General features: G+C 44.1%; 1 protein-coding gene across 1 annotated transcript in view; it reads right to left on the bottom strand.

Annotated features, from left to right (window-relative positions):
- Nucleotides 1-254: 254 nt before the first annotated feature.
- The window catches only part of MYOM1 (myomesin 1), a 126,350-nt gene continuing 114,263 nt past the window's right edge, over nucleotides 255-12,341 (bottom strand). Inside the window, exons 38-39 of the mRNA XM_083145139.1 lie at nucleotides 5,504-5,648; nucleotides 255-421 (exon numbers count right to left, since the gene is read on the bottom strand). Coding sequence (XP_083001265.1) covers nucleotides 285-421; nucleotides 5,504-5,648 — 282 coding nt within the window. The 3' untranslated portion in view covers nucleotides 255-284. The remainder of the gene's footprint in view (nucleotides 422-5,503; nucleotides 5,649-12,341) is intronic.

The following is a 12,341-nucleotide window of genomic DNA, read 5'->3' on the forward strand; positions in this document are numbered from 1 at the left end:
ATTAGGAGGTGCCTGTGCACCCCTGGCACCCCCTGTGCGCATGCCTATGTTTATCTAGCACATTCTAGAAGATAATAGATAGTATCTGATTGGTTGCTCAAAGCAACATCTCATGTGAAATAGAACTGCCATCTTAGTACATTTCCCCCAGAGAGTATATTTTATTACCTTCAACACAACATTTTTTTCTCTAAAACTGCAAATAAACTACTATTTATATAAGAGATATATATATATATATACGAAAATGTGTACACCACAAGCTCAGATATGCAAATCAGATGCTACAACTGTTGCCCCTTATTGGCTGGCTCATGGCATTGTTCTACATCTTCATCTGGTTCGTCCACAATTGGGATCTCATCAGGACCTGGTGTCTCCTCTACTGCGATGATCTCTTCCACATGAGGTCTCACCAAGTCTGTCAACAGCAAAAATATGTGTCGTAAGAAAGGAGAGCCACAGGATGACTCTTTTTGTTGGGGCACTCTTATTGACATTTTTTTTTAAATTTAAAACATATTAATTTTTTTGATATGCATTACAAAGCATGTTTTTAGCCAAACATAGGGCCAGATGCACTAAGCTTCAAAAGTGATAAAATGGAGAGTGATAAACAGCCAGCCAACCAGCTCCTGGCTGCCAAATCACAGACTGTGTTTAAAAAATATCAGGCAGACACTGATTGGTTGGTAGTTTATCCCTCTCCATTTTGTCACTTTTGCATCTGGCCCATAGTCTTAATTGACATAATATATCCAATAGCATGATACTGCAAAAACAAATATATACAAAATTAACACGGAATTATTAAAAACAATGGTGGCAAAATTACTGGTGGTTGATTGTTCATATATCTTTGAAAGACCTTGTGTATGGGAACCACAATGGGGTAATAGTATGTCTCGGAAACAAATATATCAAGGTATTCACATGTATATTGTGTCAAGGGAAGCAGGTCACCAGAGAGGCAGCACGAGATGAAGACCCAAGTTTTCCAAATTCTGTTTCTACTACTCATCATTGTGCCACAATGAGCAGGGAACAGATAAAAAAACAGCAAAAATATCACTGTCACTAACATACTATAGCAGTTCTAAAATATTTTCTGGAGCCATTACCCAATTATATCCCACTTTTTTTCTGGATTTTATGGCTTGCTATTTTATTTACAGTCCATTACACTGGTACCCTATGGGGTACAGTACACACAGAAACAAATCACTCTGGCCCTTATTCTGATTGACGCGGACTTTACCGCATACTTTCGGATCGCGTGTTTACGGCGTCTGCGCATGCGTGGAGAACGCAACGCGCATGTGCCACGCCTTAACTCGGTACCAGTTCGGCCAGATCCCGTCCAGAACTGTTCACCGCTATCATTCGGGAAATAGGGGCGTATTATGGGCGTCATGCGGAATGACACATGGGCGTAGTTTCAAAGTGGGCAAAACGGGGCGGAAACATGGGCGGACACGGGGGAGTACACTTATGTTGGGGGGCGTACATTCGGAAACCACTCCGAATGCACGCGATCAAAAAGGGCAGAAATGTGCGGTGTCCACAAGTGTACTATTGCTTTGCGGACACCACTCGTTCATGCGCTAGGCGAACGTACGCCTAATGACTACAACCATTAACACCTGAACCCAATAGAATCTACTCCTTTACTCATTACTCACTAATAGGCCGCTTGTCAGTGCTTTAATTGAAACCATTGCTGCTTCAAGGAAACCTTACTAGTCCCCCACATATGCTGTACTTGTCAGACACTTTCAAACTGCTAACAATGGACATGACAGAATATTAATACTAGCAATACACATGTGTATTAGACATGTACTCATGAAACCACACACATTGATTCCAATTCCAAATAAGCTGTTTTTTATGAGGATAGGTAATTGAATAAGTGGGTCATGTGATGTATAGCAGAAGATACTTCATAGTGGGTTGTTTGGCGTAAATACTCCGCTTACGTGCGGTAGCACCGCTTGGCTCCCGTTCGGATGCGGTATTCCCGAGCATACTCTGTAATACTCTGTAATACCGTGCCGAATCGGAGTGTTTCTCCCGCACACGCATGGTTTGTATGTCGTCCGTAAACACGCCCTGTTCTTAAAGAGTGAGTCCGTCCGAATGCGGAGGACACGTGGGCGTTTCTACGGACGATGGCCGCACGCGGCAAAACACCGTGGCGTGCGGACCGCACCGTAAGAATGCGGGAATATCCACACCGATCAGAATAAGGGCCACAGTATGGTCCCCACTCTATTACAGCAGTTTCACTAACTGAAACATCTTCCTTGCATTACAAATCAATGACAATAACAGAGAAGGACAAAAACATGCAGGCATAGGTTTAATTCTGGGAGGCAATCTGCCTCTGGGCTCCTGCTCCCAAGGGGCACCTCTCCTCCCCTGCAAGTTTGAATCAGTTAATTAAAAGCCGTTGGTATAGCTTATGTGGCTGACTCCCCCTCCCAGCAGGACCATAGATATCACACTCTCTTATTTTAAGCATAATATGCATACACACGTGCATACATATATTATATAAGGGGGTGTATGTGTGTGGAGGGCACCAATATATATTCTGCATCCGGGTAACTGGGACGAACTTACGCCACTGGTCAAAGGGTAAGGAGGTTCCTATTAGTCTTTAAGACCTTATTCATCCTGTTTTTAAGTCATTTTAAGGCTCTAGGAAGGGTTTCCAGTTGCCCAGAACACACTATTGGTGCTCCACTCCAGATATCAACAACTGCCCTAGCATAGATGAAGTTAGCAAATATTTAAATTATTAAAGCATATACTATATTTATGAAGCTATTTATCTCAACAGCCTCCTTCAAATTCCACAATAACAATTTTCTCTACAAGGCACTGGCACATCTGATTAGATACATACAGTATACATGTTAATAACATAGTTTTTGCTAAGCACCATTTGTTGAGAGATCAGACACCTCTTTTTGGCCCTTATTCTGATTGACGCGGACTTTACCGCGTACTTACGGATCGCGTCTTTACGGCGTCTGCGCATGCGTGGAGAACGCTACGCGCATGTGCCACGCCTTGACTCGGTACCAGTTCGGGCAAATCCCGTCCAAAACTGTTCACCGCTATCAGTCGGGAAATAGGGGCGTATTATGGGCGTCATGCGGAATGACACATGGGCGTAGTTTCAAAGTGGGCAAAACGGGGCGGAAACATGGGCGGACACGGGGGAGTACACTTATGTTGGGGGGCGTACATTCGGAAACCACTCCGAATGCACGCGATCAAAAAGGGCAGAAATGTGCGGTGTCCACAAGTGTACTATTGCTTTGCGGACACCACTCGTTCATGCGGTAGGCGAACGTACGCCTAATGACTACAACCATTAACACCTGAACCCAATAGAATCTACTCCTTTACTCATTACTCACTAATAGGCCGCTTGTCAGTGCTTTAATTGAAACCATTGCTGCTTCAAGGAAACCTTACTAGTCCTCCACATATGCTGTACTTGTCAGACACTTTCAAACTGCTAACAATGGACATGACAGAATATTAATACTAGCAATACAGAAGATATATAATAGTGGGTTGTTTGGCGTAAATACTCCGCTTACGGGCGGTAGCACCGCTTGGCTCCCGTTCGGATGCGGTATTCCCGAGCATACTCTGTAATACTCTGTAATACCGTGCCGAATCGGAGTGTTTCTCCCGCACACGCATGGTTTGTATGTCGTCCGTAAACACGCCCTGTTCTTAAAGAGTGAGTCCGTCCGAATGCGGAGGACACGTGGGCGTTTCTACGGACGATGGCCGCATGCGGCAAAACACCGTGGCGTGCGGACCGCTCCGTAAGAATGCGGGAATATCCGCACAGATCAGAATAAGGGCCTTTGTGCTATGGCAAAGTAGACATTCACTGTGATGAGCGCACCAGTTTCAATCATCTTTTATATTAACAGAACAGTTATTTCAGCAGTACAGGGTACAGTACTTGTTACTTGTTAGCAACCTGGGTAACTGAGAACATTTTGAGAACATTCACTGCAGGTTGGACCCAGGTTAGTGGCAGTTTTTTCCTCTGCTGGGACTTTAAGATTACATTGTCTCCAAAACCGCCAGTGGCTTTCAATAGACTTTTATCAGGACCCATGTCGGATTACCCAGATCACGATTTACACTGTACCATTTCCTGGGTCCGACCCTGGTAGCTACAGTACCTGGTTCGAATTCCTGCTCAATGGATCTGAGTTATTTTTCAAAGATGGGACCCGGCAACAACCCAGATTATTTTTTTTATGTAGGTTTCTTCCTAGCAAACCAGCAATTGGCTTTGAGCCTGCATTTGCATGGAGATGCCCAGCATTTTTCTGGGTGCACAAACCATTTTTGTGGGCACGCCCAGAAAACTCAGGGCGTCCCCAAGCTCCAACCCCCTGTTTGCCCCACCTTGTGCAAACGGTGACTGTGATAGTCACCGAACGTCTGCGGCCTTGCCCATGCATATATTCGCCTATATGCATGCATAGAGCCACAACATTGGTCACCGGCGCAAATATGCCGGGGACCGAATCAACCTGAATCAGGCCTACTGTAGGTCTCTTACCTTTTTCAGCTTCCTTTTTAGCGCGTTGGCCTATAAAGATGTAAAGAAAGCAGACTAAGTAACTGAAAAACATGGTTTAACATGCAATATAAAACACTTTGTAGTCCTGATTCAGACTTAATCATACTATAATGCAAAGTCTTTCTCAAATGGGCAAAACCATGTGCACTGCAGGTGGAGCAGATGTAACGTGCAGAGAGTTAGATTTGTGTGAGTTATTTTGTTTCTGTGAAGGGTAAATACTGGCTGCTTTATTCTTACACTGCAATTTAGATATCAGTTTGAACACACTTCACCCAAATCTAACTCCCTCTGCACATGTTACATCTGCCCCATCTGCAATACAAAATGGTTTTGCACATTTTGAAAACAAATTTGTCCTGTGATCAGGTCTGAATTACGCCCATTGTGTTAGGATCAGTGCTTAAAGTGGGTGGTATACGGCGGTATGAAACATCGGCACTTCCCGTCGCCATTTTGGTTTTGCCTGTGTATAGAATGTACCAGCGCTGGGATCGAGTGTGAGATCCCAACGCTCAAACAGCAGCGATATTGTTTGGAGATGTGTCACTCTCCATTTGTGGCAGCAACGCTGGGACGGGAGCAGGGAGTTGAGCCAGGACGGCTGTATCTGGTCCCCCTTGTAGGCCTGCACGCCAGCCAATCCTTGCTGAGGAGAGATGGATTTCCATACCCCCACTTATAAATTTGCATTTCGAGCACTGGTTAGATCTTAGAATAACATTGCTATGGAATTGTGCAATATAATTGAAAGTGACTCAGAATCTGTCAGAAAAGTAAAAATGGGAAATGTAGTTATTTCTGGAAAATACACTGATTTCTACTTCTTTGTAAATTTACAATCAAAACGTTTGTTCTGCATGAAACCTACTGTACCTTTATGTGATCCTCCTCTGGTACTAAACTTTGTTGCCGGTTCTTCTTTCTTTCTTCCTGGTGTTACTGTTTCTATGACGTGGCCTGCTGCATCAGCAACATACATGGCCATTCCCAGCTCTCCCATCATGTGTGTCACAATCAGCTAGAGCAGGAAAGACAGAGTTTCTTATAACACACACTGACATACTGTGAATAAAGGAGCCTTCATTAGACTATTGGCAGTTAGAACAGAAGACACATAGAAGACCCCTACTAGTTTCAGGCCACTATAAGAGGTAAATTCAACAAAAAAAAGCCACCATGGTTGGACAAAGAAGTAAGGTCAGCTATCAACAATAAAACCAGAGCCTTTAAATTCTATAAAAATAACTTGAATGAGGAGGCATTCGCAAAATACAAAGAATCAAACAAAACTTGTAAAGGGGTAATCAAAGCAGCTAAAATATTATATGAAGAGTGCATAGCCACTGAAAGCAAAAACAACCCAAAGAATTTTTTTAAATACATAAATAGTAAACGTTTAATTAAGGAAAACATAGGCCCATTAACTGATACTAGTGGAAAAAGTGTTACTGAGGACAAGGGAAAAGCAAAACTGTTAAATGAGTTCTTCTCATCAGTATTTACTAAGGGAGAGCAGACTGTGGAACGAACATTTACCACAAACGGGACAAATAAGCCAGATCTCATTGTGGATTTCACGCCGAAAGAATTAATACTGAGGCTAAGCAAACTCAAAACAAATAAGTCACCAGGGCCAGATGGGATTCATCCAAGGGTATTAATGGAATTAAGGGATGAACTAGCTACCCCCCTACATTATATCTTTAGCAAGTCACTATCGTCAGGTATAGTACCAAAAGATTGGAGAATAGCAGAGGAAGTGCCAATATTCAAAAAAGGAAAAAAGGAAGATCCCGCTAATTACAGACCCGTTAGTTTAACATCAATTGTGGGTAAACTATTTGAAGGATTTTTAAGGGATGGTATCCAGGAATATTTAGATCATCACCTTCTACTCAGTACTAACCAACATGGGTTCGTGAAAAATCGTTCATGCCAAACTAATCTACTAGGGTTCTATGAAGAGGTTAGCAAAAACCTCGATAATGGAAATGCTGTAGATGTGATTTTCCTAGATTTTGCTAAAGCATTTGATACTGTCCCACACAAGAGATTGATTAATAAAATGGAGAACCTAGGATTGGGTGAAAATATCTGCAGATGGGTAGGGAATTGGCTATGTAATAGAGAACAAAGAGTGGTTGTGAATGGTGCCGTATCAGATATGATACCGGTACTAAGTGGAGTGCCCCAGGGTTCGGTTTTGGGGCCCATTTTGTTTAACATTTTTATTAACGATATTGGGATAGGGTTACTCAGCAATGTATCCATCTTTGCGGACGATACAAAACTTAGCAAAGTCATCAAATCACCAGAAGATGTCACCATGCTTCAAAATGATCTTGCAATTCTAGATGAGTGGGCAAAAAAATGGAAGATGAGGTTCAATGTAGATAAATGTAAGGTTATGCACCTTGGGAGACACAACCAGTGTGCAAGTTACAACCTTAGCGGAGAGGAACTGGGTAATTCCATACTTGAAAAGGATCTAGGAGTCCAAATAGACAGCAATCTAGGATGTAGTGCCCATTGTAATGTAGCTACAAAAAAGGCCAACAAAATTCTGGCATGTATTAAGAGGGGAATGGAAACTAGGGACTCAAGGGTAATTATGCCACTATATAAAGCATTGGTGAGACCTCACCTAGAGTACGGAGTACAGTTCTGGGCCCCACACTATAAAAAGGACATCATAGAATTAGAAAAAGTCCAAAGGCGAGCAACAAAGCTTATTAGGGGAATGGAGAATTTAAGCTACGGGGAGAGATTAAGCAATTTGGGACTATTTACATTAGAAAAGAGACGTTTAAGGGGGGACATGCTCAACATGTACAAGTATATCAAGGGCCAATATAAGGAACTGTCACACACCCTATTTTCTACTAGAAAGGAATCTAGGACGCGAGGGCATGAGTATAGATTAGAAGAAAAAAGATTTCATTCAGCTAGTAGAAAGAATTTCTTTACGGTCAGAACAGTCAAACTCTGGAACTCTCTTCCCAGAGAGGTGGTAACGGCTGGCTCATTAAATGCGTTCAAGGCAAAGTTGGACAAACATTTACTGGAGAAAAACATCCATGGGTACAAATAAGAAATATAATTTGTCTGTAAAATACCAGAACCAACCAAATCAGCAATGGATATCTATACCAGGTTGAACTAGATGGACGCAAGTCTTTTTTCAGCCTTACCTACTATGTAACTATGTAACTATGTAACACATTGTCATAAAGTTTGTCAGTTCCTCTAGGGATCATGTTCCAGGCTGTGCATCTCTTATATATTTAGCCAGATCCGTCACTCAAAAGCAGTGTAGCTAACGGTGGGCGGGGTTCCACGGGTGATTGATAGGCCCGTTATCCACACTGCAGAACCAGCGTTACCACGTTCTACACAGCCTACGTCCTACACAGCAAGCTCCCGCCCCCTCCTCGCCCACTACTCCCCATGTCCGCCCAACCACCCCCCAAACCCCACCCCACGGCTGCACACCCCGCCCCCCCCCCACACCATAGCACTCTGTACCGGCACACCCTCCACGCCCCTTACTGGCCACACGTGCAAGGCATGTTCCCCCACACCCGCTCGGATCACCAACATAAGCCATACGACCTGCAGTGACCACTGGCAGCCCCTGCGTGACACCCCCAGCTGCACACGGCGTGCCACCGCCACCCGCCGCCGCCTGTGTAGTGGTGTGTGAGGAAGCGGCACGGAGCGGAACCGCAACTTGACCGGACCGCCTGCCGCAGAACACAACTCTACCCCACCCAACTGTAAGTACTACCCACCACCCCATACCACTACACCACCAACAAATCTCCAAACACACCTCCTTTACACAAATATCTCACATATATTTCTACTTCTAATGGGGCGAAGCCCCTCACGATATGCATTATAAATATGTTACATTATACTGCCCAGGACTAGGGTGTATTTGCTTAAGGGTATTGCTGTTATTGATCAGATACATTATCATGCAATGACAATCAGTATTTACTAAATATATAGTGTGGTTATACTGAAAAGGGTATAAATAAAATAAATATATAGTGTGGCAGAGACAACATTTGTCCACATGAGCACATCCCTAAACATGGGCCTGAAACCCCCTTAACATGGGCCTAAACATACTCGTTCAGAGGTTGGGGTTAAACAGTGTCAAACTGGGGCATGAAAGTACCACTGGAGGAATGGAGTGATAGACTCCATTCCTCCAGTGGTACTTTCATGCCCCAGTTTGACACTGGTTTAACCCCAACCTCTGAAGGAGTAATGTATATTATGCTATACATATAATCATATATCATGCAGGTTCTGTATGTGATAGCTGCAAATAAACTTCATGAATAATAATATAGATTTATCTAGAATCTACAACTGCACAGGCATAATAGCAATTGTGTGGGAGTAATGTAACTTTTTACCTTAGTACCAGGATAATAGGACTTATTATAATCTGCATTTTGACAAAATAAGTGAGGTAGATTTGAATTACAGCCTGTGCCCATTAAATGCATTATTATATTGTCATTTTACACAAAGACATGAACAGTCATGGCCAGGAAGCGTATGTCCCTTTTCTAACCTGATGTTTTGTTCTTAATATTCTGTCTATTCATATCAATATATATATACATATTTTGCACATTGTATTCATTTCTACCATCTGTGTGCGGCTGATTTATTGTTTTAAGGACCGAGAGGCTTTGCATTAGTTTTGCTATGTGGCCATGCTGAAACTGATGCAAGGCATGCTGGTATGTGTAGTTCATCAACATCTGGAGGGCCGCAATTGCCCAGCCCTGATATACACACTGAGCAATATATCAGCCATCTACAGATATGTTACACGACCAGTGACTGACATCTCAACTGATTGGACATATTTAAATGCCTGTGTGATAACAAGCATAACTAGTGGTGGAACTTGTGAGTGGTGTGCCCTGGTACTCAAATATGCTCTCTCTTCTGCCACCCCAAGTTCACATTATGGCACTTGGCATGGAGAGAGGGTGCAAAGCAGTGGGTGACAGGGAGAGGGTAACAGGGTAACAAAGAAGAGTGACAGGGAGAGAGAGAGAGGATGATGGGGAAATGGTAGCATGCAGAGGATGACAGAGAGAAGCATTGGGTGACAGGGTGGCACAGAGAGGCATAGGGTGATGGGAATAGGGAGAGGATGAGGGTCACAGGGGGGAGTAGTTGGTTACAGGGCGAGGTTGGCAGGGGAAGGGAGAAGATGATGAAGAGAGCATGGCAAACAGAGAGTGACAGGGAGAGTGTAAGAGGAAGAGGCTGACAGGGAGAGGGTAATAGGGAGGAGCATAGAGATGCAGTGGCTGATGGTGAGAGAATGACAAACAGTTGGTGACAGGGAAGGGCATGAAGAGTCAGAGAGTGATGGGGAGAAAGAGAGAGAGAAAGTGTAGAGGATGACAAGCAGAGGATGACAAGGAGAATCATTGGGTGACAAGGTGGCATGGATAGTCAGAGGGTGACAGTGAGAGGATGATAGGGTGAGTGTGACAGGCAGGAGCAGTGTGTGACCGGGAGAAGGTGGCAGGGTGGGGCAGAGGATGATGAAGAGAGAGTGACAAGGAGAGCATATCAGAGAGAGGGAGAGGCTTGCAGGGAGAGGATAATAAGGTGGAAAAAGGAAAGCAGTGGCTGATGGTGGGAGGATGACAAACAGATGTTGACAGGGAAAGGTAAACATGAAGAGGCAGAAAGTGATGGGGAGAGAGACACAGAGGGTGAAAGAGAAAGGGTAGGTAGAAATACCACCCTGAGCAAAGGAGGAAGAGCAGCAATCTCTGCAATCATGTGTTAACTCCTGATACTGAAAAATGGAAATGTTGGTATATGCTCTAGTGAGTGGTAAAAGGGATAACTTATGCAAAAATATTTCCCAGATGGTGGTCCATCTATTTACCATCTGGGAAATATTTTTGCGTAAGTTATCCCTTTTACCTCTCATTCGAAAGAGAAAGGGTGACCAGCAGAGGAAGGGAGTAGCAGTAGGTGACAGGGTGGTATGGAGAGGCAGAGGGTGATGGGGAGAGGATGACAGGTTAAGTGTCACAGGGAGGAGCAATGAATGATAGAAGAGGGTGGCAGGGAGAATCAGAGGATGATGAAGAGATATTGACAAGAAGAAGATGACAGAGAAAGGCAAAGGCTGACAGGGAGATGGTAAAAGGGAGGAGGAAAGAGAGGCAGTGGCTGACGATGAGATGGTGACAAACAGTTGGTGACAGGGAAAGGGTAACATGGAGAATCAGAGAGTGATGGGGAGAGGATGACAAGCAGAGGGTGACAGGGAGAGGCAATGGTGGACAGGAATAGGGTTGCACAGAGAGTTAGATGGTAATGGGGAAAGGGTGACAGAGTGAGGTGGACATGGAGAAGCAGTTGGTAACCGGAAGACGGTGACAGGGAGAGGCAGAAGGTGATCAAGAGAGGGTGACAAGCAGTGGGTGACAGGGAGAGAGTTACAGAGAGTGAGTGTAAGGGAGAGGCAGTATGTGATGGGGCGAGGCAGTAATTGATGGGAACAGGTAGAGGGTAACAGGAAGATCTGGCAGGGAGAGCATAATAGTGAGAGGAAGAGGTTGAAGGAGAGTGGGAGAAAGGGAGGCAGTGGGTGATGGTAAGATGGTGATGGGTAGAGGATGACAAAAAGTAGGTGACACTGAAGGATTAACAGGGAGAGGCAGAAGGTGACAGAGAGAGGGTAACAGTAAAAGGCAGAGGGTGAATAAGTGGGGGAAAGAGAGAGGCAGTGGGTGACAAGAAGAGTATGGCAAGCAGTGAGTGACAGAGAGAGGGTTACAGGGAGAGGCACTCTCTTGTCCTTCTCTTTCTCTCTAATTTCTCGGGATGCACAATCCTTAAAAAATGTGGTCAAACCTCCAAAAAAGTGAAACTTTCTGAAACTTATTCCTGCAAAATATAAGTCTAATAGAAGCATATGGGCTTCTTGTCACAGACTTTCCAGAGAGGGATCAAATAGGATCCCTCCCAATGTCACCTGCACCTTGCCCATGTGATGGATGACTGCCATGATTGGCAGAAGGACTCCCAGGTCATTAACCCGGAAGTCCTCATCTGCTATGCTACCATCCTCCATTTTACTCTTAATTGTTTCCTTTTCATTATCCTCTTTGTACCCTTTGCATCTTAAAATCTGTTTCTCTTTCCCTCAGCATTTGCTTTCCGATCACCTCTTTCTTTTCCCTCCACGATGTTTGACAGCATGTACAGTTTGCAAGTATACAGTATATAGCATAGTGGACAACTTTCCTGAATCCTGAGAGGTTCCCTTGTCCCCTCTCCCACATTTCACCCACTTTCTAGTGAAAATAAGATGGAGTCAACATGAAGGTGAGGCTCTTCAGGTGCGATTTAATCGCTATTTCCTTCTTATTTGTGCGTTGTATCATATGATGTCACAAATATGATGACATACCTCCAAACTATCTATTTTTTTTTAAATAACTGTCCCGCTGTCCCAACCAGGGCAGTAATGACCCACAGTGAGCAGTGGCATTTGGAAACCAGGTAAATAGATTGCTGTGCCCATGCGCACACTGTCTATTCATTGGAGACATAGAGGCTGGGGGCATGGCCAGCATCTCACAGAGAGCTGAACATGCCCCTATAGTGATGGCAAATGTAGGAGTAACCACGATCACAGCAGTGTTTG

This window comes from Crinia signifera, chromosome 5 (genome assembly GCF_055691185.1).
Source record: "Crinia signifera chromosome 5, ASM5569118v1, whole genome shotgun sequence".
NCBI classification, from domain to species: Eukaryota; Metazoa; Chordata; class Amphibia; order Anura; family Myobatrachidae; genus Crinia; species Crinia signifera.